The sequence below is a fragment of the Eriocheir sinensis genome, chromosome 63, assembly GCF_024679095.1.
Source record: "Eriocheir sinensis breed Jianghai 21 chromosome 63, ASM2467909v1, whole genome shotgun sequence".
Taxonomy (NCBI): Eukaryota; Metazoa; Arthropoda; class Malacostraca; order Decapoda; family Varunidae; genus Eriocheir; species Eriocheir sinensis.
In genome coordinates, this window is record NC_066571.1 from 1,863,138 (window position 1) to 1,890,441 (window position 27,304).

At 41.8% G+C, this 27,304-nt stretch overlaps 1 protein-coding gene across 2 annotated transcripts in view; it reads right to left on the reverse strand.

Annotated features, from left to right (window-relative positions):
- The window catches only part of LOC126986827 (transmembrane protein 104-like), a 53,570-nt gene that overhangs the window by 18,431 nt on the left and 7,835 nt on the right, over positions 1 to 27,304 (reverse strand). The window contains exons 2-10 of one of the 2 annotated variants that reach the window (XM_050843213.1): positions 26,306 to 26,427; positions 12,531 to 12,615; positions 12,120 to 12,314; positions 7,304 to 7,424; positions 6,250 to 6,339; positions 5,443 to 5,542; positions 5,074 to 5,173; positions 4,739 to 4,832; positions 4,376 to 4,560 (exon numbers count right to left, since the gene is read on the reverse strand). In XM_050843213.1, coding sequence (XP_050699170.1) covers positions 4,376 to 4,560; positions 4,739 to 4,832; positions 5,074 to 5,173; positions 5,443 to 5,542; positions 6,250 to 6,339; positions 7,304 to 7,424; positions 12,120 to 12,314; positions 12,531 to 12,615; positions 26,306 to 26,427 — 1,092 coding nt within the window. The remainder of the gene's footprint in view (positions 1 to 4,375; positions 4,561 to 4,738; positions 4,833 to 5,073; positions 5,174 to 5,442; positions 5,543 to 6,249; positions 6,340 to 7,303; positions 7,425 to 12,119; positions 12,315 to 12,530; positions 12,616 to 26,305; positions 26,428 to 27,304) is intronic. The other variant, XM_050843214.1, reaches the window with a different exon arrangement.

The window sequence follows — 27,304 nt, forward strand, 5'->3', positions numbered from 1 at the left end:
CTCTGCGTGTATCGAAACACACGAGAAATTAATCGACAAGGTGAGGGTATTCGCTGGCTGCCTGGGCTGGGATTGAACCCGCGACCAACGTGACGGGAGAGCCACTCCTTACCGAATTGTCCAAAGAGGTACCCGTCTGACTAAGTGGGTTATGGGAGGCTCGTTCATCAGGCATAGTCGTCGCACTACAGTAATAGCAAGATTGTTGGAAATATTAACTCATCATCAGTTTGGAGAAGTGATTCATACACACACAACAATACTATCACTGAGTAAAGAACATTGTTAGGTCGTGGTAAATGTATTTCCTCTTTATACAAGTGAGGACAGCCAATCATGGTTTTGTTCCCATATCGCTTTCCTGCTGACATCAAGCAGGGAGGCGGTGGCTGATTGTTCATCGTCCGGGCGTGGTGAGCCTGTGGACCTGGATGAATTCTCCTGGAATTATGTATTTTTTTCCAAGATATTGTACGAGAGCTATCAGAATATGGGTCGTGTATGATACGATAGCTTACTTAGCTTTCATTATTATTACATTGGAATGTGAGTTGCCTATATCAGGGGAAGTAGCCTATTGATGCACCGTGCTGCTCCATTCTTGTGTGAAGTGGTATTTTCCACACTCCAATCTCTTCCCTCTCCTGCGCTTCTCCCCACAAGCCTATCTACCCACCAGTACTAAAATAAGGGAGTAAAATTCAATGGATACATAAATGATCAACACAGTACTGCATATTTCTTGTAAGTTTATGTATTCACCTCAAAATTATCAGTGAATTTATGTTTGTCTTTATGCACCATTTAATTCCCCTTATGCTGATACATGATGTTTATGTTTAGCTTCATGGATATTTTCAGTAAAGTTTCAAAATTGGTGCTCACGGCATTCCCGGATATGCCTCAAGACATGCTCTCAGCCCGGCCATAGCGAAGGGGTTAAAATAGAAGATGGTGGACTGTCATCACTGCACACAGCACCTGTTGTGTAATTGTTTCAGCTGACCAGCTGCTTGTACTTATGTTCCCGCTTTCATGAACTGTTTGATATTTTTATGACTAGACTGTTATGGAAAGGCATGAATTACTGAATAATTTCCAGTTGTATGATACTTTTCAGTGCCCAGATAGATGAAAAGAAAATGGCAAACGTTTAGTCACTACTCTATGATCCTCTGTATTCTGCAGGTCTTTGAGTAACATGTTTTGACTCATCTTTCATATTTGTTACAATGTTTGATGTTAAAAGTGTTTTGGGTCATTAATTAGAAGTTTCATATATTTTCTGACCGGGTACAATCCATAGGAACCGAACTCTTGCTTGTGTCAATTAGCCTATGGTAGTCATAGGGTCGTATTATGAGACATTTCGCCACCCAAGAACACATATTTGACAAGGCTTTCCTAGGAGTTGTGGGCATTTCCAGGGGTAGTTTTATTAACCGTGGTGGTAGTCTGACCCTTCTTCTGTACCATGAACCTGAAGAAACACTCATTAGAACCCGATTGATCCCCTCTTTGACCTTTAGAAATAGCTGATGTGATATGGCAAAGTGTCTTGTAATACCAGCCATACTCTCCTAGAGCCTACCAGCGACATTTTGTGAGGACTTCATGTATACATACGAGTCCAGACTGTAGGAATAAGTAATGAATCAACCATTATAATTATTAGTCAAGTGAAAGGTGTGCCAGTTCTCTGCTAGTGGCTCTATGGTGGAGGAGGAGACAATTAGTGAAGCTGTAGGAGAGGGAGGAGGGTAAAGTTGGGGGCACACGCTAAAGCTGCGCGTGGCCTCTGTGCTATCTCAATTGCACTGGCCTTTGAGTTTGTGGCAGGACTCAGGACTGGTGGGAAATCTAGGTTATCTCAGTTATCTCAGGTTTTCCCAGGTATCCTTTCATTAACCAACCTAAATGGGAGGATGAATAGCTAGGTGGGCTGCACACTGACTGCCTGAAACCCAGGCCCATAGATTCACAGCTAAAAGTGGTAACCATGTCACCACAGTGCAGTTGGTGGGAATCAGTTGATAATGGTGCACTCAGTTTAAAATGCCCCATGAGATAAAATTCATTTAAAGTGAATTCTGGTGTTTCTTGAATGAATTAACCCTTTCCTTGCGCGCGGGACGGGACGCGACTATCCCCTCAGGCGCAGTCAGGCAGCCCAATGGGGGTCTCTCTTTTAACCTCTGTATCTCAAAAACTATTCATCACAGCTAAAAACCAAAAACACCATTGGAAAGAGGAAGTCCAGATCTATAGGAGTCGTTTATGTATGCCTCTCTTGCCAATGTACATGCATGTTCAGGGAGTGTTGAGTGTTAACACTTATGTTGGTGCGTGCAGGATGATCAGCCATATTGAGAGAACTGCAGACATCTTTCCTTCAGATTCTGGCAAGGGAGTATTGCCAACTGCAATATTTACAACTATTTGGTCAAAGAATCAGTCAGGTGATAGGTGAAGCTATGCAAAAATGCCGCTATATTGGGCAAGAACATCCACCAGTTACTTGTCTGTAGATTTGCCGCGCTGGGCTGATATGATTTTCCACCAAATTTAGTGAAAAACCCACTCGATTGGCAATCCTGTGTTGTGAGAATTAGTGTTGGAACACTTTCGCACGCAGGAGATTTGAGTACGGGCGGAGCTCACAGCCAGTGTTTAGCACCATCAGCAAATACGCCTAACGCTCGCTGTGAGCATTTAGCAATGAATGGGTTAAGGGTAATAAAAAGTGATGTTTGCTAAAACAAACTGTTGCTGTAGCAATGTTCATAAAGCAAGGTTCCCTGTGTATTCATGAGTTCAAGGAATGCTGGAAGCAATTTTGTAGATTATCACAATCTACTTTACATGGTACTGTAGGGCCAAACCATCACTTGCAGGCAACCCAATGTCTACTCTTATCCCTAAATTCAAGCACATACAATGCAGGGCAATTTTTAAATATAGTTTAGGGAAAAAGCTCACTTTATATGCAAAAAATATAGTATTTAACCCGGTAGCAGCGGGGATCATGTTTTTAACCCATAAACTGCGCAATTAAGATTCGGGAATAGCTCCTGGGTGTGCAATAAATGGCAAAACAATAACCTGCTGGAAAACAATTTTTAGTATTACAACACCCAAGAGAGACATGTTGAGCACCAAACAGTGCAAAAATAATAATAATAATTCACCTAATGTGGCAATGATGGCGGGATAAAGGTTGCGGATATGAGGCAACCTTGGGAGCGCTGGTAGTGACGGGGTAGATAGGACGGTGGCAGAGGGAAGATGACACACACCACAGTCACGTCTGAACATTCTCTTGCCACTAATTATTCATTCCAGTTACAACAAACAAAATATATCACAGGAAACATCACTGTCAATTTCGATAATCAACCTCTTGCGCATCATTATCAAGAGGCCAGTCATTAGTCACACCAGCAATATTCTTGTCAAAGTTTTATGAATGTCTGGTACAAATCTGATCTATCAGACCAGACGAATGGAGTACGCGTTGTCTCGCGTCTCTGAGGCTCCTGTTCTCCCTCTGCCTCCCCCTCCTCTCCCACACCAGCTGACACCCCTCCCTCACTCAGTTCATTAGCTGAGTCTTCTCTTATTCCCCCACTGTCGTTTTCCTCATCTTTCTGCCACTCTGAATCATCAGACAGTGATGATGGTGTCAGTGAGTGACTAGGCTAGCTAGTAACTTTCCGCACTGTTGGAGAGGCAGCGTGTCTGTGACCTTGAGCGCCAGAAGCATGCTCACGCTTGCCACGCTTCCTCAGACCAGCTGAATCTGATGGTTGTATGCAATCCGAATCACTGTCTCTTTCAAATTTGTCTACTACAATCTTTCTCTTTACCCCCTCCCATGCCTCCCCCTCAGTCATGACCGTAGGAACTATATGAGACTGGTTGGCATCAGTAGATGACATAATTCTACTCTCCATAGCTGCTAAAGAGCAACTAATATGACGATGGTGACTACATGGTGCGAAAGAGGGATGATGTTCCCACACGAGGTTCATTGGAATATACTTTGGCATCGCGGGAAATATAAATATTCACCTTAGAACATGTGTCATTTTAAGATGTCTAGCGCAGTCTAACTCATAGCATCTTGAGATGTCTGGCGCAGTTTACGGGTTAATGGTCCCTCTAAGCGAGCAAAATGAGAAAAAATCACCCCTCACACAAACCATTTTATAATATATATCAAAGCATTTCTGATCAGATTATGTATCATCTTTTTTGGGGGGTTTACATCATGGCACAAACTTGGCCCGTTGCTGCTACATGGTAAAGCCACAAATTTGGCCCGTCGCTGCTACCGGGTTAAGGAATACAATATGTGTCTCTCCTAAACACAAACCTTGAGAATGGATCTCTTTTCACTGACAGGGGTGATGAGGGCAGGCAGGGAGTGGTGGCACATGAAGCTATACACACACACTCCAAACAACTGTGGCAACTTGGTGACATCAGCAGGGGGTGGATGTCCCTTCCCTTGGTTCTCAGCCAGCTGCACAATGGCCCACGTGATCATTATGCCCATTGCTGCATGTTTGGAGAAGCAAGGCCAATGACAAGTGACATGAACATAATTAACATAACTAAAAATATCAGGAATAATAATAAAATGAGTAAAGAAGGAAGTGAAATGACAATTTACTTCAAGAGGAAATATACTTTACCAAGGGATCACCACTAATAAAGACAATCATCCTTTACTCACCCAGCCATCTGGTAAAGCTGGTCACTATCTGCATGTACTTAGTTTTGGTGAGATTAAAGAACACAAATGGGCCCATAACTCCGATAAAGCCAGCCTGAAAGGAGAGGAAAATTAACTTTACTATTACCTTTGACTCTCGTCTATTCTGACAGGTGTTTACAGAAATTCCCTCAGACAAGTGATCTTAATCCTGGTCTATTTATTACTTCCCTATTTTTTTATGCAAACTATTTTATATATTTACCTTAAGAATATGCAGAAATTATCTTTCAATGCAGTCAAGTAACAATAGTTCTCAATATATTCATGCTGCAAATAGCCAAAAATCCACTCACCGCGCACAGCCTGTATATGTCTAGCCTCGTGAAGTCAGAGTCGACAAAACATCGATCGCTGTCTAGGAGAGCTTCAGTGCAGTTCTCAGGAGCATAGTTACTACAGAGGGGAAGGATGTGGGAGGAAAGGAAACAGCTCCATAAATAACAGTAAAAAATTTAACATCGAACCAAACAATTAAAAACTATGGGGAGGTTTATCTTATTTCATATATCAGAAAACATATAGTAAAGACACTGCAGCACCTCCCATTATTCTCTACACTGTGATATGACAAGTGAAGATATGATCAAAAGTCTCCAAAATGAAACTAAATACATATACTAAGAGGGATACCATGTTACAAAATGTTCCATGGAGTTACTTACCACATACTGTCCCGCAATGACTTGGCAACAGCAGCCTCGTAGATAGCCAAGTCCCCATACAAATATATACACAGCACCACATAAAATACTTTGTCCCACACTGAAAAAAAAGGCAAGGCAAAATGAACCACATAGCAAACTTTAGGCAATGTACCAATGGCAGCATTATAACCAATATTCAGTACAGTTCTGGTCTCCCCACCATGCAAGGGACATTGCTGAATTGGGTGTTCAATGTAGAGCAACTAAGATTGTCTCCTTGTGGCAAACCTTGTGATGAAAGGCTCTCATCTAAACATGTCCTCTCTTGAAAAACATTGCCTCCAAGGAAAATTAATTGAACATTTTAAAATACTAAATGGTTTTATGAATGTGGGCAAATCCAAATTGTTTACAATCAATGACCCCCGAACCAGAAATAATGGCACAAAACTGGTGTAAACAAATATATTCAGACCACCAAATTTTCTTCACCAACATTATAGCACAAAAATGGAATAAACTTCCACCTTCAGTGGTCCAGTGCAACAAGGCTGACTCATTTAAAAACAAATTTGAGTGTCATTTCCTCCACTGTAATATTCACTATGGCAGAAAAACAGTCTTGCTAACCATAAGGCCATATATTTTGTTGTACCATCACTTAGTTTTAAGGACAGGACAGGACAGGACAGGACAGGACAGGACAGGACAGGACAGTCAGTCAGTCAGTCAGTCAGTCAGTCAGTCAGTCAGTCAGTCAGTCAGTCAGTCAGTCAGTCAGTCTCTCTCTCTCTCTCTCTCTCTCTGTGCATACACACAATTTACCTTTGGGGTAGAAAAGGGCCGCCATCTGTCCCATTTCAATCTGCTCTTGGATGGCATAGTATTCACCCACCGTTCTCTCAATCACGCCCTCTGAAAGGTTACAAGAAATTGGTTAAGGAAAAAAATATATAACTGGCTACTGAACTGAGATTATTAGGTGCCCCAACAACCATGGTTACAAATGTGCATTGAAAATAAGGAACATAAAATGACAATTCATGAACTACATAAAGAAATATGTAAAGGTTTCTGTTCATTGCTGACATAATGACAGGGAACACATGACATCAGGGAATACCTCAAGGCTAACCTTTTTTCTCTAACTGACCTTTTGTATGAGAAGTAGGAAAAAAATGTTATGATGACGACAACAATGCTAATGTTGATGGTTGCAGAATAAGGGGACAATAATAAAACAAAACATAGATACATTGAATACCAACATAATCATCCATAATAGAGCAAAGCATCACAGTAATATGAAGAGGGCAATGGGTCTCTGAATGGTCCATTGACTCCATCACACTGACTCCATCAAGCTATGACATCACAGTAGTCTTTAATGAGAAGTGATGCCTCCTCCTATGGCAAAAGTGTATCTATTGACCTGATGTGCTAATGGTATGCTAGCTGTTCAGAAGTTTTAAGTGACTGGTTGTTGCAATCATGCACACATAGAATAGCTTCTCCTTTTCCATTTCTGTGAGGCTTTCATTGGTTAACTTGGGAAACTAGCTCCTCTTTTTTCTGTTTCAAATGGGTGTGACTAGCTTAACCCGGTAGCAGCGACGGGCCAAATTTCTGGCTTTACCATGTAACAGTGACAGGCCAAATTTGTGCCATGATTTAAACCCCCAAAAATAGATGATACATAATCTGATCACAAATGCTTTGAGTGAGGGGTGATTTTTTCTCATTTTTCTCGCTTGGAGGGACCATTAAGAAACATGATCCCCGCTGCTACCGGGTTAAACTTACAGAGTTAGGCACTTGATCAGAAGCCTATAAATGGAAGAGTATTATTTTCTACTATAACCAAGGATAACTGAGCAACCTGTTATGAGTGGGGAATCCTCCTCATGGTCCTCTTGGTCCTCTGAGGTGTCTGTAGTCCTCTGGTCTGCCTCAGCATTCTCCAGTGTGCGGTTCACAAGTTCATCTGCTACTTGCCCACGCTGCAAAACAACCCAATATAGACATGTTAAAACACCGAGTGCATACATGTACAAATATGTACTTGAACTCCAACAAAGTTTTTACCAGTCACTACCTGTACTGCAACACACACACTGGAAATGCATGTAGTAAATAAATGTCTGATGTCACAATGGCTGTGGAGATTTTTAAAGCAGGTTCATGCACAGATTTATGTGAAGGAATGAAGCATCTGGTAGCAAGTACACACCTACACCCACACCCACTCACATAGGTCAGCCACTGCAATGGCAATGAGCTACAGCACTTTTGAGTACATGTTGGGATATCAATAAGTTCCGAATGATGCCTTTTTTCCTCTCACATTAAATAAGAAAAGTGGCCAAGATTAGAGAAGACGGTATAAAGAAGTCAATGTGATACGTAAGGTTATCATCACATGAATGTAAATATAAGGTAAATAAATATAGGTAAATAAATGGTGGGTTCTTGCTGAGCTTAAATGATCAGAAGCACATACCACTCACACCTGCACACACGCACGCACAGACACACGTCCACATGCACGCACACACACACACACACACACACGACAGAACTGTATTTGACAAAGAGAATAGTGAGGATGGTGTTACTGATACCAAAAGTGCTGCACAAAAACAAAATGCTTGACCTCAAAGAATAATGTCACAACACACATACAAAAGTACTGTATTTCCTGGAATATACAGCAGACAGCGTATAGGTGATCCCAGTAACATCCGTTGAGAATGTGGGCTTAGAAGACAACCCCACTGCCAGTCTTTATCATTTTTCCCCACCGAGTACTGAATTAAAACAGCCTTAGGTTAGGCTTTTACCCCCAACAGGCTATGGGTTCCACAGGCATTGATTAAGTAGTCACTCTGTACCTCTTTACTTTGTCTCAATATTATTTACTTTACTCATCTTACATAATTGATACTATATTGAAAATTAGTAGTACTGCATTATATTGGTCAGCAATTTCAAAAGTTAAAAATGTTCAAGGAAACTGATGGGTCAAGGTGAGTGTTTGGCAATGTTCTCCATCACTCCCAAGGATCCAATAAGTGCAGGATGCAGAGGTTAGTTATTCACACCTGGCATTTAAAGCAACCCTCTGCCCTTTATGTTGTTCAAAAACAGCATTATAAACCAGCAAATACAATATCTCAATTTTTTTAAACTTGTCAAGTGAAATGTGTGCCACTATGATAGAAGTGCCTCATCATTCAAAATAGTGTTACTGTTTGTAAAGTCAGGTGAAATACTGTCATGTCAACAGAAGTTTGTGATGAGACCTTCACACAGTGGCTCTCACTCAGACAAATATGTTCATGAGAATACAAACATTTAGGAGAACAAAGTCATGCAAGTCATGCCAAGACCATATAGGTCTGCTAGGGTTACAAGAGAGCATTAACTCTCCTACTGAAAAACTGATTGAACTCTCAACCTTTCGGTGCGAGCCATGAACCTTACCCACAGAGCAATCCAGCCCATATGATAAAAAATGAGAAACAACCAATGCAGATTTTCCTGATATATGAGGCAAATAATATTTAGAACAGTTACATATTTGTTGTTGAGTATAAACAAGGTAAGAATAGATAGCTTGTGGATTTTCAAACCATAAAAGAAAAATATAAACCTAATCAAATTAAAAGTGAAAATGGGAGATCATGTTCAGATCATCAATGTCAAAGGTTTGACATATTACATGAAGAGGATTACTGTAATATTCTTGTGCAAGGGGTGCAGACAGGCAGACAGTGCTTCACCCTTGTGTTTGTGTAAGTCTGGCTGTATGTGAGCCATTGGTTTTACCTGGTGCATCTGCACGAGTGGCAAGGAACGCCCAACTGGCATGAGCATTTCCCTTGCAAGAAAATGTATCAATGAATAAATGAAATAAAAATGTATACCTCTTGTAACTGTAAAATAAAGGAAATGTATTTCATGTGCATATCTACTTAAACAAATTGATGTGCTTAAAAATAGACAGAGACAGGAAGGATGAAAAAAAGTACTATTGCATACACATTAACACTGATTGAAGCATATTAGTGAAACAAATACAGATAAAAGAAAGTATTGTATTATACAGAAAAGTTAAGAGAAAATATTATTTTGCAATAGACAGGGAGAGGAAGACATAAAGGAAAGGTTCCATGTATATGAAGTAGTTGATAATTTTGTTCTACAATAGACAGTGAAGGAAGGAAAAAAATCATTGCACAATCAACAGTTAAATCAAGGAAACCATCGACTCCAGAAGATAGACCAGAAGAAACTGAAGCATTCAATGGACAGAAAAATAAATTACTGTATATGCTCATTTGCAGATGGCAAGATAAAAAAAATTATAGTATTTCATATATACAGAAAACAATTAATTAGTCAAAATCAGTAAATAAACTATCTTAATAAACAAGTACATGAAACAAATGGTAAAATAAAAGGAATGCTTAAAATGAAAAATGAATAAACAAATAATTCTATAAATGTCAAGTCAATAAAAAACAAATGAATATGATAATACAAAACTGAAATAAAATAAATTCCCTAAATACAGTCTACAAAGACATAAATATAATTCTGTGTGTAGTCAATAAAAAGGCTGAGAATGCAGCAAGCCACGGGAATTATCGTGACTGTCACAAACTTTTGTGTATTACGTCAATAAAACAAATTTTCTACAAACAATGAAAAATCTTCCCAATATTTGTAGAAAACTTGTTGAGAACCTGAGTTGTTTAGGAAGTGAGTGTACTAGGATGATCTTGATGAATGATGAATATGGTTATCTCCGATTCTCCATAATACCTCAAAAGACATCAGAAATTTTAATCAGCTATGGCAGGAGAGAAATTTGGTGACCCAAACTTCGAGGATCACACTTCTGTAAATATGGTTGTGTTCCACTTCTAAACTGTATAGCAAACCAAGCATGCCAACTGTTACTATGCATGCTGCTATACATTCATTACATGATTAATCTCATGTTTCTAGCAGAATACTATGTAAAGTAATTTAACAGAGCTAGATACTTAGTGTAAAATTAACCTCTTCAGTACCATGACGCAGTATATGAGTCATTTCATCTCTCGAACCATATCCTAGAGACGCTGTATGTGCGTCATGGTCATTGGACTATTCTACGTAGTCTGTAAAACCAGGATATGGCATGGAGGTTATGTTTTGTCTGCTTGTATTGAAGGGGTTAAATGCAACAAACATTACGACATTTAAGTCTCATTATAGTAAAATTATGCAGGTAGTACTACATGTTTAGGGAATGCTGGCAAAAATGTTAAAACTGCAGTAATACAAGAAGTTTTGGTGAGTAAGTAACCGAGAGCCACCAGGAATACATTTCTTAGCGAATTCTTAACAGTGGAGAGACATGCCTGGAACAGTTTATGCTGCAAATACATGAAACAAAACAAAAATATTATCTGTGATACCAAATAACTGCATTTTCTATGAATGTGATTGATAGCTTTTAATATGACAATCAAAATAACTAAAATATAAAGTTTAAAAAAATCAGCTACCAGTAAGTCATGAACTGAAAAAAAAAGTTTATCAGAAGTTATGGGAGCACTAAAACATAGCACTTCTGTGTTTGTTATCAACTGTCAACAGGTTAATGATGTGGAGTGTTCAGCTAAGGAAACATCTGCTATGGTAATCAAGCAGTGGTGAAAGGCTGCAAGCTTTGTCCATCTGTGACCATTGTTAATCCATCCATTTAGCATAATGAAATTGAATGTGCATGAGTTTCAGAAAAGCACTATTGAAATGAGTTTCATAATATGGAATGCTGGCCTACTCCCCCTCAGTAATTCACAAGCAGCAGTTTCATACATAACACTAATAAACAGCCACAAGCTAGTACTTCACCTAAATGAATGAGTTGGGGCTGAAAGTACTGTACTTAACAGCAATTTAAGAGTGAGAAGACTAAAGGAAACTAAAGGAGAGTCCTGGGTGGGTGGTGAGAAGACCAGGTGGTGTAAGAAGGGATGGGATGACATAACCTAGGGAGGTGGATAATGTAGCAAGGGATGAGAGATTTACGAGGGAATGATGACAAGAAGGATGAGAGATTTACGAGGGAATGATGACAGACTAGAAGGAAGGCTGGAGAAGTGTACAAAGAGGGTTGGGTGACTAAACACAAGAATCTAGAGAAAAACAGAAGGTGAATGTAAATGGCTAGGCAAAAGGAATGAAAAAAAAATCCAATCACTGCAGATAATGAAAGAAAAGAAATTATTTTCACTGGGCTATACAGGAAGATGTGAAAAGTGCAGAGAGCAAACAGAACGAAAGGAAGAGAGGGAGAAAAAAGAAACTGATAAACAAAGGGAGCATTTAGGCATATCATGGAAGGAAGACGAATGAAAGGGACACTGAAGAGGGAGAAAGGGAAAGAAAAATAGGACACTTTCAAGAACATAGCAAAGAAGGAAGCATAATGGAGACAGTGAAGAGCGATGAAGGAAAAAAAAATTTGGACATCATTAAGCATAGCAAAGAAAGAGGCAGACTGGAGGCAGCGAAGAGGGATTAAGGGAAAAAAAATTAGGACACTATAAAGGACATGGCAAGGAGAGAGGGAAGGAAAGGAAGCTGGGAGCCACAGACACTGATGAGCAGGCACAGCAGTGTGGAAAAGCACAAAATACCAAGATGGATGTCACTGGAGACAGCTGATGGTGGTTAGTTGCATCCTGAGGGCCAGGAGAGGTGGTGGTGGAGGTAGAGATATTAGTGGTGCATCTGTAGTGGGCGTGGTAGTTACTGATGGTAGATGTATCAGTATTAGTAGTTGTTGTGGTGGTGGTGGTGGCAGGATGGTGGTGGAGGTGGTGGTGTGTGTCCTGTAACAATAGTGAGGTTAGTGGTGGTGATGCGAGGTGTTGGAGGTGATAGTTTTGATATCTGACTTGGTGGTGGTGGTGGTGACAGTGGTGGTGGGTGTGGCTAGGGGATGTGGAGGAGGTAGATGTAGAAGAGGAACAGGAGGAGGAATAGGAATATGAGGAGGAGGAAGAGGAGACGGGGGAAGAGGAGCAGCAGCAGGCAAAAGGCACCACCTTCTTGAGCTGCTTCATCCTCCTCCAGTGGTTGATGGCGTTGGCACAGGCCATGCTCTCCACCACCCAGGTTGTCGTCATGTAGCTGAGGGAACAGGAAACATAAAATTGGTAAAAAAACAAATAAATTAATAATAGGAAAACAACAACAACAACAAAAACAAAAATAATAATAATAATAATAATAATAATAATAATAATAATAATAATAATAATAATAATAATAATAATAAGAAGAAGAAGAAGAAGAAGAAGAAGAAGAAGAAATAATAAATTGATTTCTCTTTTTGGCCAATCTATTCAGGAGCAGTAAGTAGCGGGGTTTTTTTTCATTATTTTTTTTTACGCCCTTGCACTGTCTCCTCTGCTGTAAAAATATAAATAAATAAATAAATAAATAAATAAATAGCACCCAGGAGTCGTAGATAAGGATCCTAAGGCCTTGAACTCAGCCATGAGGCACCCTTTGTCTAAACTCTAAACGCTAGTGTCCGCCCGGCGTCTCAAAGGCCAGGATCAAATCTCAGCCGGATTATTTGGAAAAGTATTTGTCCTGAGTATATCAATTTCTCAGGAGCTTCGGGAAGTGCCAAACCCCACCGCCATGCCACTACTGCCACGAGGGCACGTGCACACCCCACCCACGATTCGAACACAAACACTCGAGGCGCAGGGCGAATACTAGCTATAAGAGTATCCAAAAAGTAGCCTGAAGAGTCCATATCCGCGTCTCGGGTCATTGCACTAGAAACAACAACAACAAATATAAAAAAAGAATATACAGAAGCAACAACTATTAAAACAAGTCACTGCACTTTCACGACATATACACACACGTAAAAAAGGATTGATTGATAGTTTATTGTTGCAAGTAAACAACAAAGGAGAAGGGAGGAGCATGCCGTCCCAACCCCCAGGCAGTACAGTGTGATTATACAACTAAGGTTACATGTGGAAGTAGCACCAGGAAATTAAAAATATACAATGGTAGGGGACAAGTGCTAAAAATTTTTAAAAAAAAGTAAAAATAAATAAATAAATAAAATTGTATTGCCCCTCCCGTCAGCTAATAACGTGCTTCACAGAAAGGAAAGAGGAGTCAGCGAGCCTACTATCCTCTATCAGCAAAATTGATATAATAATACCATTTTCGAATAGGTGGGCGGGTTTTTTTTTCGGGGGGTGGGCTGGGAAATGAAAAAAAAGGAAAATATTTGTAGCATGAGGATAACGATTTTAAAATGTTTTTGTGTCTGTCCGTGTGTGTATCGGCGGGCCACACATCACAAAAAAAGGAGCGATGTCATCCGGAGTTACCCTAAAATCTCCCCTTCTCCCCCCCCCCCCCTTCCCTCAATGAACAAGTACACGCGCATCAGAGCGACTTCGATACAAATAGTAGTTATTGTCGCTATAGAGAGAGAGAGAGAGAGAGAGAGAGAGAGAGAGAGAGAGAGAGAGAGAGAGAGAGAGAGAGAGAGAGAGCAGGGCCGTGATTTCTGGGGGGCGGCTAGGGGAGCTACAGCCCCCTCAATGTTTTCTTTATCGGCCCCAAAATGTCCCTAAAAAAAAAAAATAAAAAAAAAAAAACTTCCCCACCTGCGCACTCTTGCTTCGTTAGCCCCCCTCCCCCCACCTCATGAGTCCATGATGCCCTCTAGCCCCCCAAATAATCTGCCAAAATTACGGGTCTGGAGAGAGAGAGAGAGAGAGAGAGAGAGAGAGAAAGAAAGGGAGGGAACCTTAGAGTAAACATGGAAAGAGGGAACCATGTATACATGTAGGCCTAACCTTGCACACACACACACACACACACACACACACACAGTAATTCCGGCAGCTTCCACTGGAGAAAATAAGATGAGGAAGGAATTATGACATCATTCTCTCTCTCTCTCTCTCTCTGGTGTTGCTACCCAGACGGCTTAACAACCTCCTCCGACGGTATTAGCCAGAACACGATCAATACCACTACACGTCCTAATACCTTAAGTAGTGGTAGCTGTAGTAGAAAAGTAGTAGTAGTAGTAGTAGTAGTAGTAGTAGTAGTAGTATAGTATTAGGTCACCTTTAAGGCATAGGTCCTAATTAAATTACCTTGGGGTTAAGGGGTCTCTCTCTCTCTCTCTCTCTCTCTCTCTCTCTCTCTCTCTCTCTCTCTCTCTCTCTCTCTCTCTCGTCAGGCTGTTTTTGTTCTGTATATCTATAATTTTTCAATGGACATTCATCTCATCTCGCTTATATACACGAATTAAAAGAAAAATACAATGACAATCCGCGGACCAGAAAAAAATTTACATTTCTGACCGAAAAATCAACATATGCATAAAGTTAATGGTACATACTTTTTTTGTCTTGTTTTACATCGTCGATATGTCAAAACTTCCATATGCACCCATTGCAGGTGACGCTCTAAAGTTCTAAACGAATAACAGATAGATAGATGGATAGATAGACATAATGAATCGGTAACTCGTTTAGCAGCATGTGATAGACACTAATGCAATACAGAACTCCTCTATGTATTTAAACAGATCCTGTCGTAAGATTTGTTGGTTTCCCTTTTATTTCCCTATCTTATGTGTGGGGGTGTGAGCATTTATCTAGTCGTTCATTCATTTCCTTGTTCGGGTTCATACGTGTGGATTTCCTACAAGACCTACTCACCAAGCTACAGGAATGGAGCAAAAAGTGGCTGCTACAATTCAATGAAGAGAAATGTAAAGTCATGCACCTTGGAAGGGGATATCCAGCACACCAATACCACATGGGAAACTCCACTATCCACCACAGAGGCAGAGAAAGACATGGGAATATATGTTACCAGGCTACCAGTAAAAGCCAAATCCGTGCCTATCGCAGTGGACGGGTTAACAGACTGCAGTATCTCCGAGCTGTCTTCCCTGAGTCATTAATTTTCCTTCGTTCTTTAAATCTCAGTGGTGCACACTTCAAGAAAGTATAGGTAAAGTTGAAGTTGGAAGCATACACTATAGCTGCGCGTGGCGGCGGTGCTCACCTCCGTCCCGTTGGCCCTTGAGCCTGTGGTGGCAGAAAACTCGTCACAGGCCAGTGTAACATCCGGGTTATCACAGCTTCCTTTCCTTCCCCAGGTACCCATATGTCGACCATCCCGAAAGGAAGGATGAGCTGGGTGGGCTGCACGCCGACTGCCCAGGCCGGGACTCGAATCCAGGCCCGTATATTTGTAGTGAGGGATGCTAAACACTGCACCGAGAAGGCGATGCAGTGGTTAGCAGATTACGTAAGACATTTTCACATTCTATCATTATATAATATAAAAGAGGGGGGGGGGGTCAATCGGGTTCTAATGAGTGTTTCACAGGGTTCAGGTTCAGATGGAACAGGAAGACCAGGGGTCATAGAACTACTGGATTGAAAATGCCCACCTACGAACGAAAGCCTTGTCAAATGAGTGTTCTTGGGCGATGAAATGTCTTATAATACGACCCTATGTTTTGCCTCTGAGTTTGCCCACTAGTGGTGAGTCCAACCTGCACTGGCGTGGCCGGATTTTAATTTTTGAGGGAGAGGAGGGGGGTTAACACCACACACCGACTCGTGCTCGTCCCTGATGATACAAAATGAAAGCCGTTCATGAGTTTACCTGGCGCAAATCAGCGTCAAAGGTACCGGAACTGATGCGCTTCGGTGACCACTTCCTTGCAATGACCCCCCTCCTCCTCCCCGGCGACCAGGAACCACGTCACAAAAATACGCAGAACTCTCATTTAATTCGTTAAACACGAAGAACACCTTTGTTTCTTATTCAAAAGGTGCGGCACACACACACACACACACACACACACACACACACACACGTCATCGTCCGGGTGGAGCATGACGTCACTGGTGCCCGGGGCGTGTGATTGGCCGGATTTGGGCGCTGCGTCACCAATCACGTGGAGTGGAAGAACCAGCATCAGGCCACCCCTTGCAACGCTCCACCACGGGCTCCACCCATTGCAAATTTGGTGGTGACGTAAGGAAGCAGAGCGAAGCAAAAAGTTAGTCTTGGATAGGAACGAAGACAAAGTCAATGTCTTGTTGCTTTTTGGTTGAGGATGGAAATTTACAGGGGCCTGGTGGTCGGCCCAAGCCCGTCATACCGCAGGCAGTTTTTATAGTGGCGCCATTTATGCTTGGCTCATGCTGCCCCCCCGGAACTCATTCTTGATTCATTTGGACGGTTTCTTCAAGAGTCCGGGTTGATGAATGGTCCTCACAACAGCATGTGGGTAGTCATAGGCCACTATGCGGTGACTGAAAAATCCCAGGTGGCAGCGGGCGGATTCGAACCGACGTCGTCCATGTGTGTGTGTGTGTGTGTGTGTGTGTTTATATATATATATATATATATATATATATATATATATATATATATATATATATATATATATATATATATATATATATATATATATATATTCATTAGAATTAAGTTAGAGGGCATGACCTCGCATTTCATTATGTCCCGTCCTCTGTCATTTTTTTAATTCTAAATAACGACTATTTCTCCTCGAAGATATGGATTATTAAAAAAAGTCGCTGCCTCGCCTTTTTTTTTTTTTAAGTTGGCATTACAGGGTAAGCACGTTTCATTGTCTATCATTTCCATTTTATTCAGTCCTGTGCAAATAATTTTCGTTCATTTACAATAAAATAAGTTTATTTCACTACGTATTATTCTCGGCACGTTAAACTCTACACTCGTACTGGGACTTTCAGAATGTCTCGATGTTGATGTTTCTATAAGTTTTATTTATCTATTTATTTATTTATTTGCCTCGTCACTCGTTTATGACCAACTTAAAAAATAGTATATTCTCTCTCTCTCTCTCTCTCTCTCTCTCTCTCTCTCTCTCTCTCTCTCTCTCTCTCTCTCTCTCTCTCTCTCCATACATCCTGGGCATGTCATGTCAGTCCCCACATCCTAAAAAATCTCAATGTTTACTGTTTCATATTTGTTTTATTTTCATTACTACTACTACTACTACTACTACTACTACTGCTATGAATTCCCTCAATCACATTCACACGAAGATATATACAGATTTCCATAATGATTCGCTGTTCCTAAGTTTCTACTGAAGTTAACCCCTTACATCTGACCCTATCCCTCCTGAGCCCGTCACGTGGTCCTCATTATCATAAACAAAGGCGATGTTCTTAGGAAAGACGCGAGACAAGACGGGTAGAATGACAAACAATGACGTCAGCTAAGTCTTGCCCCCTGATTGGCCATAAGGAGTTGTAACGTCACCGCTACCTACGTACATTATTCCTCGTAACTGGGCAGAGACATGACGTCACGGGTTCCACAATGGCATTTTTATCATTATCATTTTCATTATTATTATTATTATTTTTTATTATCATCATCATTACCTTTGCTGTTGATAATGGCTATTGAACTTGAAGAGGAAAACAGAGAGAGAGAGAGAGAGAGAGAGAGAGAGAGAGAGAGAGAGAATATTAATAAAATCGAGTGAGCCAGCACGATAAGAGATAAACAAACATTCATTCCCTCCCTTAGTGCAAACCGCTGGCATGGATTTCCCTCTCTCTCTCTCTCTCTCTCTCTCTCTCTGGGGATCGTTTACTTTCAATTAGAATTTTTGTATCAGAAAGTACTTAACATAATGTGATGGAGGAGGAGGAGGAGGAAGAGGAGGTGGCGAAAAGGATAAGATTATGATGAAAACGATAAAGAAAAGGAAAGAAAACAAGAAAAAATGAAGACAAGAAAGAGGAGGAGGAGGAGGAGGAAGAGAGAGATGATTACCTCCACTCTTCCCTCCCCCCCTCCCCTTTTCCTCCTCCTTCCCTCATGTTACCGGTCACTGTCTACTTCCGGTGGACACAAACCTCTCTCTCTCTCTCTCTCTCTCTCTCTCTCTCTCTCTCTCTCTCTCTCTCATCATTAACATTACCAATACGTTGTCGTATAACTAACCTTCGTGTGTGTGTGTGTGTGTGTGTGTGTGTGTGTGTGTGTGTTTCCACCTCCGTCTCCCTCTTTACCTGCACTGTCAAGGTCACCCTCCTCTCTCTCTCTCTCTCTCTCTCTCTCTCTCTCTCTCTCTCTCTCTCTCTCAATATTTACTCAGCTTCCATCAACGATTATTACAACCTCTCTCTCCCTCTCTCCCTTATCCATCACTCCCTCGCTCCCTCCCTTCCATAGGTTAGTCATTTTTAACGACTCTCCTCTCCCTTCCTATTCCTCCCTCCCTCCCCCTGCCCTTACGCCTTTTCTCCCTCTCCAAAGTTTCGGTTAAAATGACGTCACCCTCACCTCTCTCTCTCTCTCTCTCTCTCTCTCTCTCTCTCTCTCTCTCTCTCTCTCTCTCTCTCTCTCTCCTTAGATATATTCATAGTGTTAAACCGCCTAGAAAGTGTATATACTGTGGAGTGGTGTTATAGGGAGTGACATCGACAGGTAATCATGCTCATCTTCACTGATTTAATTTCCGCAAAAAAATCTAGCAGTCCAAGTCTAACATTGCAGTCCAAAGTTTTGAGAAATAGTCAGAAGTGCATCAGTGGTACTCAGGATTTTCTGCAAGCAAAATGGCAAGGTGGAAACAAATCAGAACTTTACATAACCCTAAAAAAACAATAATAATAATAAAATAAAATGGCATGCACAAGACACACAGGACTTTAGATGAGTTTGGAATAGTTAGTGATAAGGTCCTTAGACAGTGAAGGTGATCGTTTAGGTATAGATGTAATGTTTGCCTCCTCTAGCCCAAACAAAGACCTGCCAGAGTAAGGAGCATATAAACTGCACTCAACTACTGTGAACAGGCCCAGAAGATCAATGCCACCATAAAGATCAAACTCTTGTGAGTGCATAACTTCTTTGGATCTGCAGAATACAAATACGTTGCTTTTCACGCCCCTTTCACCACCACATCTTCCCAACACACTTTTCCAGCTATACAAGGGACGTGACTGTCACCTCCGCTTCTACCCATTCCTTATTACCACACACACACCTGGAATAACACAGCTACTGACGTAACACTCACTGGGAAAGAATGGTAATGTGTCTACCAAACATGTCATCTGGATGTATTTGCCTCTTTGACGATAACTACACTGACAGTATTGGAGTCCGGATAGACAATGCATACCAGCAACCTTAGATTATATATGAACATGCTTCTTCCGGTCTTACATAATGAAGGGGTGAATTAAATGAGGATAAGAAATGAGCAAAGAGATGAGGTTAAGAAAGATAGAGGAGAGCAAAGGAAATAAGAGGAAGACATAGGTGTGATGATAGCACGTGAATAGGAGAGAGAGAGAGAGAGAGAGAGAGAGAGAGAGAGAGAGAGAGAGAGAGAGAAGCATGGTGAGAAGTGAAAATTTTGAACCTTGCGTACATTTCTTCCACATCACCACCACCACCACCACCACCACCACACCCATATAACCGACGCTGGATTCCGCCACCCAACAACCCGCCACCCACCTGCCTTGCCCTCCACCCAACCCTTGCGTACCCTCCCTCACCTGTTGACTTGTACAGGTAAAATAATCAACGCATACTTAATCACCGTCTCACCCATACGCATATCTTACTCGGGGATCGTAATTTCAGATGCTATCGGCTCTCACGAGAAACATTTCCGGCCTTCAGAACAAATATATATTCCCAAAAGTTCACAACGGAGATTAGTTCGGGTTTTAATTGTTTTTTCACATTCATGGTGCAGAAGCCATGTCAAACTATCGCTGGGCTCCGAAAGCTACCCATGGAAGTTTTTTTTTTTTTTTACAGCAGAGAGAGAGAGAGAGAGAGAGAGAGAGAGAGAGAGAGAGAGAGAGAGAGAGAGAGAGAGAGAAAACAGCCCGCTACTCGCCGCTCCCATAATAGATAAAAGCAAAGAGTGGCCAAAAGAGAGGTCAATTTCGGGTACTGACAACCTCTACGAAAGGTTTATCAAACGATGGTATGCGAGCCCTAAATGCTTCAGAATATGAGCCCAGGTTTGCCAGTTTATATTTAGTGTATTCTCATTTATATTCACAGAAGAGGGGGGAGGGGGGATACTCATGAATTTATCTGATATACAAAAACATTAAAAGAAAAAGATTATCATACGTAAGGTATTTCATTACATCTACCTAGTTTCCTATTGTTGATGGTGGTGGGAAGAAAAATTACTAAAATGGAAAAAAAAAAAACGAACTGGCGTACTCTAACTTAGGGTCGTATTAAAAGACATTTCGTCGCCCAAGAACACATATTTGACAAGGCTTACGTAGGAGTTGTGGGCATTTCCAGGGGTAGTTTTATGACCCTGGTGGTAGTTTGACCCTTCTTCTGTACCATGAACCTAAAGAAACACTCATTAGAACTCGAGTGACCCCCTCTTTGACCTTTAGAAACAGCTGACGTGAGAAGCGAAACTGTTTTTTTTAATACCGACCTAAGTGATTTTCAATATAACGAGTCAATATAATAAAGACCTGACATTATCGAGGGGGAGAGGCGAGGAATGGCTTGTGGGTGGAGGGCGGAGAGGTGTTGGGGGCAGAGTGATAAGAGGTCTGAGTGGGCGAGGAGTGGGTGGGCGGGTGGGTGGGTGAGCGCGATCAGGTGGTGACGTCAGGGTGCATACACGTTTCCCAGTTGAAATGTAACCTGCACACACACACACACACACACCTAAGAAGCAGTAGCAACAGCAGATGATATAGTGCTGTAGTAGTAGTAGTAGTAGACCAAGCCGTGTGTAGTAACTAGATATATATGTGTGGTTTTATGGATGATTCAGTGCCCGATAACCTGAGTGTGATAATGAAACAATGGACTATGTTTTTTTATAACGATATTTGCGAAGGATTACTAAATGATAACACGATAAGCATCATCATCATCATCATCATCATCATCAGAAGTAGTAGTAGTGTTAGTAGTGATGGGTTAAGGGTGATTATGAAGCATGACAATATGAAACTTTGCAAAATAGCAGCGACAAGGATATCTCTCTCACACACACACACACACACACACACAGACACGGAAGTAGGAGAGTGGTAGCAATTTTGTTCACATGCAGATTATTAACGTGATGAATAGTGACTGCGAGGTACGACAAAATAATTATGTAATCGTGTGTGTGTGGGGGGGGGGGGGGGGAGGAATTCAGGGGAGAGGCGATTCGAACCCCAGCCCCGCCGCGTGACGTCAGCAAGGGCGGGTATCCGGTCTTTTACACCCCAAAGCCGTAATCTAAAAAAATAATATAATAAAAAAACTGCGACCATCTAAATTATGAAAATGGGTAAAAGCTGTCAAGAGAAAGAAGATGGGGAATGGGGAATCTCTCTCTCTCTCTCTCTCTCTCTCTCTCTCTCTCTCTCTCCACACACACACACACACACACACATACAGAGAAGGAAGTAAAGAAGTGTTGACAGCCTCCGTTTAGTGTCTGTTTCGGGTATTAATAAGTAAAGAAATTATTGCTAAGAGTTCACCGAAGACAATGTGTGTACGGCAACAGCTTTGACATCATGTTCAACCCCTTTCAACTTCCAGTGCTTAACCCATTCAAGCCCTGCCATCATTGCAACATACTACTGACTTACTAGTACTACCTACCTACTACCTACTAGTACTTCCTCCTATTAGGTTACTCATTTTGAACCATCTCTCTCTCACACACACACACACACACACATTCCACAGACATCTTACGACCAGCAGTCCCCAGCTCTACTAATTGTGAAGGTACTTGTTTTTTTATACATTTCTTTAACATGTAAATTGTAATCTATAAATGTCAGCTGAACGCATGCGAGGAGATCGCGAGAAACCGTAACATGCTGTTCTGCGTAACCCAAGCAGTTCCCTCAAGTTGTGGAAGGATCTATACTGGGAAACACCGCCACCACGAATAAGGAATGCATAGTCAGGTTTCTTGTATTAGTGGACGCCAAGTATGTGTGTGTGTGTGTGTGTGTGTGTGTGTGTGTGTGTGTAATCATTCTTCCGTGTCTGGTGAGTGTGTGTGCGTGGAGATGACCTGCAAGTGAGACACACACACACACACACTTCCTACTACTGATGTCACAGTTATCACCACCACCATCTTTACGTACAGTCATGTCATCGCCGTTTCAAAGACCTTTGTTGGGGACAGCGGTGATGATTCAACCACAAAAAAGTATTTAAAAAAAAGTTAAAGAAGTAGTGTAATTTTGTTGATCTCAAAATGTTCCTTCATCCTTTGGCTCTTTAGGTTCTTAATATGACACCTGTAGCCATTTCAAGTTTTCAGAGTAGGCAATGAAACAAGTTTCTAAATTGTTCGAACCATCCCCACCCAGGGTGATGGTTCGGCCAGGCAGGTGGGATGTACCGGCACGGACACTCGTATTACGAGGCATATTAATATAACTTAGGTTTGATTGGCTAATAAACAAGAATATATGTATCACAAGGTATGTGTATAAGCACAAAAGTATCCTCTCAATATTTACATCTTCTTCGTCAGTTCATTTGCCCGTCTTTATACGAGGTCGCTGTTTCAACCCAGCCAAACGGGGTGCAAGCCAGCACAACTCTATGCCGGTCCCAAGCCCGGATAAAGACCCGTTCACACTGTGCCGACTCTGGGCCAAGACAACCCACGACTCTTGGGTACACGAGGTCTTGGGTGTTGATGTGAAAGGGTCGGGCATGTCTTGAAAGAGGTCTTGAGACTGCTGCGTCGACGTCGTGACGGGAGTCTGGAGTCGTGAGGGGTAGCGCAAAAAAAGTATTCCATGCTAAACTTTCACGACAAGAGTCGGCAAGTCTGGACCAACCGTCACTTCCGGTTGAGGTCTGAGGGAGGTCTGGGGCAGTCGTGACGACTGTCGTCAACAGTCTTGGCTTGTCTTGAGACAGTCGTGACGACTGTCGGGGCCATTTTTCAAATTTTTACCGTTTCCTGTCGGCACAGTCGTCTGTGCCGACTACTTAAGAATGATGAGGGACTGTCGTGACGATAGTCTTCGCCTAATGAAGGACGTTCGTGACGACTGTCGGCTCAGAAATACTGGCTAACACTGCCGCCATCAAGAAATTTATATTTTTATTTTGCAATCACAAGCACATTAACAACTTCTGGGCATGGTTACGTTTCGCTGGCACAAACTTGGGAGCCACACAGTACGCACGCCCTCCTTTTGCCTCGATCTCTCTTGTGTTGAATGACACAACTAGGGTTGCCACCCTGAGGTGAGAAAAATGTGGCATGCAACATCTCACTCTCCAATATGGAATGGATCCATATTTAAAGGAACGGGTGGCAACCCTAAAATTTATCGAGCATGCAATGAGTGACAGCCGCAGCACGCTGCTGGTGGAGGCAAGAGGGAGGGGGGAGGGACGTTACGTCGCGTATTTTACACGTATTTTAGGACGAACCTTTGACAAATTTTACGGGCTGGTTTTGTGATTAACCGAAAAATGCGCTCACTACAATTTTAAGATATTGAATTTTATCTGCTTGACGATTCAGATAACAAAATACCGTACGGAACAAATACCGTTCCGTATTGGTTCAAAACGGAACGATAAATTTCATTCTCGAATACATAGCGATTCCGTATTTTAAGGAACGGCAAGGCTGCCGCCAAGACAGTTGCGAAGACCATCAGGAAGACCGTCGGCCAACTCCTTGGCAACTGTCGGCCAGCAAGTCGGCCAACCAGTTGACAGACAATCTGGAAGACTGTCGTCAAGACCGTCAAGACTGTCGGCCAATCGGTCGGCAGATTCGTGGTTGTCATAGACATGGCGCCATTTCAAAAAATGACCGTTGAGACTCGTCTTGAGACTAGTTGGCAGCATGCCGCAGACATTCTGCCAACTAGTTGGCCGAATGTCCCAGACAGTCGGCAATCATGGTAGCCGACACCAAGACGCTAAAAAATTCTTCGAGCGTGGGAGCCGACTTGTCAAATGCAGAAGTCGCTGGGTTGTCTTGGCCCAGAGTCGGCACAGTGTGAACGGGGCTTAGGCCCGTACCAAGAGTCACGAAGGTTTAGCGACGAAGATCGAAGGGGAGGACGGTGCGTACCTATACTCACTAGCATTTTAGGAACGAAAGTCTGCGGGAGAGACGAAGGGAAGGCACGGTCTACCCCGTGTCTTCCCTCAGACCTTCGAGGAAAAATGTTTATTTTCCAAATTTGGCGTGACAAATAGTTGCGGTTCAGTTAAAACAACATGAGAAAATATTTTCCCTAATTGGAAAGTCGCATATCATAGTTGCAGCGAATATGTTGGTCTTGTTTACAACAACAGCACGCGCCTTCAAAGCACAGAGGTACAGGTAACTCTCGATTTACGCGAGTATTGCGTCCTTGAAGAGGTCGCGTAAATCAAAAACAATGTAAATCAAACAAGAGGTAGGTTTCTGTCGAAAAATAAATATTCACTTCATTTAGTGGTGAGAGAGAGAGAGAGAGAGAGAGAGAGAGAGAGAGAGAGAGAGAATATCCATATCACCGAGATATCCACTCAGGCACTCAGTCTCAGCCTCACTCGTGTGAGGAAGAAATGAGGGACACCATGAGCGACTGGTACCGGTACCATACCGTATAGCTGGTACTGTTAGTACCGGTACTGGTACCGGTACCTGCCCACCCCTATTGTTGAGTAGCGTGGCAGCGTGGGTATTGTATTGTTGTTCAAGTGGCGCGCGGGAAGAACTGAGCTCAGCTGTGTGGCCGCGGCGCCGTGTGAGTCCAGTTGCATGAGACATATGGTGGCCACTCCATAAAATATCGTGGAAAAAACGTGTAAATTAAACATTTATTTGGGTTTTGGATCCCGCGTTATTTAAAAAAAACTATACCTTCTGTTGAGTGTTTCAGGGAGCAGCTACAGTCAGCCTCTGCTCAACCATAAGTTACACGTCTTCCCAAAACCATATGTCCGCCATGTTGTAATCTAGACAATTACGGTTTTCTTCATCGTGGAGAGGAAGGACTGGCGATGAGAAAACACTAAACGTTTTTGTGTTTCTATTCAAAATTATCATACAAGGCACTGACAATGAAAACACCTTGTTTCCAAAATTTATCAACATACCTCCACCTTGAAAAGGCCAGTCACTTTCTTGCCTGAAGCCTAGGCATTAAACAGTGTTCCAAAGACTACATATCACCCACCATTGTGGCCAAAATCTTTTTGTAAGAATGGCCATCATCATTCAATTAGTCAGATTTTATCTGAAAGAAGTCAGACCACCCTTGCAGGGAGCAGAAAACCAAGCACTCATGGTCTGGGCCAGACCACTGTACAGTATCTTCCTGTACCCACTGGAAACACTCCATCATAGTCTGCCCTTAAAGTACAGATAAGATTTCCTTATGGCTGCCTCAAGGCATTCTGTCAGCCAGTATTATTCACTCATTCGGCATCATCAGTTTTTATTGGGAATTTTTCAAAACAATCAGTTTGAGATATTCACCCAAGAATGCTCTAATATGTATTTAATGAATACATAATGTTTTTTATATATTTTGTTATTGGAGAAACAGGCAGAAGGACACTAACAAAAGTATTATCAATCTTCTCAAAGATGGGCAATAATAATATCAATAATTAATATTAGTAACAATGATTAAAAATAAATATAATAGATAACAAAAATAAGTAAAAACACATGAATAAAAATCAACATCCTCAAATGTCAGTCATGCACTCCCCCAACACAATACAGTCACACTAATCTCACCTGACAAGAGCGAGCAGGAGGATGCCAGCTGCCGAGAGTGACCACCCAGCGGCAGCAAAGGCGGCCGGCAACGTGAGGCATCCCGTCCCCACGATGAGGTTGAACACATAGATCAAGCCAGTCTGGGAGGAACAGAAAGACATCAAGAGTAAAGCTAAGAGTAGGTACTAATAGTAAAGCTGAAATGAAAGCTAACAAAAGGCTAAGAAGAGTTGGGAGTAAAGCTGGAGTCTGATGGTTGATCAGAATGAGGGTTAAAATCATAGATGAGTGTGAAGGAAAGAGTAATCAAGGAGGATGAATGAATAGAGAAGCCCAGTCAGTGAGGAGCAAGAATGACATTAACGGTACTAAGAGTAAGGATAATTGAAGCATCCTGATCTAGAGGGAGGTAAGAGAAATAATTGCTAAATGCCAGAAAATGCAGTTAAAGTTTTGACCAATTAAAAATGGTAGAGTATGGCTGAATGCAGGTTGATCATGGGTCATGGGTTAAGTATAAGGATAGAGTAGGAGGTAAAGATCATAGGTTAAAAATAGAAGAGTAGAGGGCAATGACAGAGGTTGAAAACAAATCAGGTAGATCTGAGATATATACAACACAACAACATATAGTAGTGTTAACAATGACAATGGCTGACTAAAAGGGGTGAGGTAAAGGACAAAGAAGGAGGTAGTGATAGTGGTTGAACACAAAGCAGGGAAGTCTGTGAGGAAGGAGAGGTAGTGGTAGACGTTAAACCATGAATCAGGTAGCTTTGCAAGGAGCAAGAGATGTTAATAGCGCAAAGAGTAAAGTTCAAGTTAGACACAAAGGTGAGAAAATGAAAAGAGTGAAAGGTAGTGGCACTGGTAAATTAGGAGAGGGATGATATAATGTACTACATAGTAAAAGATATGCAGCTTCAAAGACAGACACAAATGAGCATTGGTGTTCTGGACATGGGTTGATGTAGACGGTTCAAACATATGGGTGAGGTGAAAAAATAATAATAATTG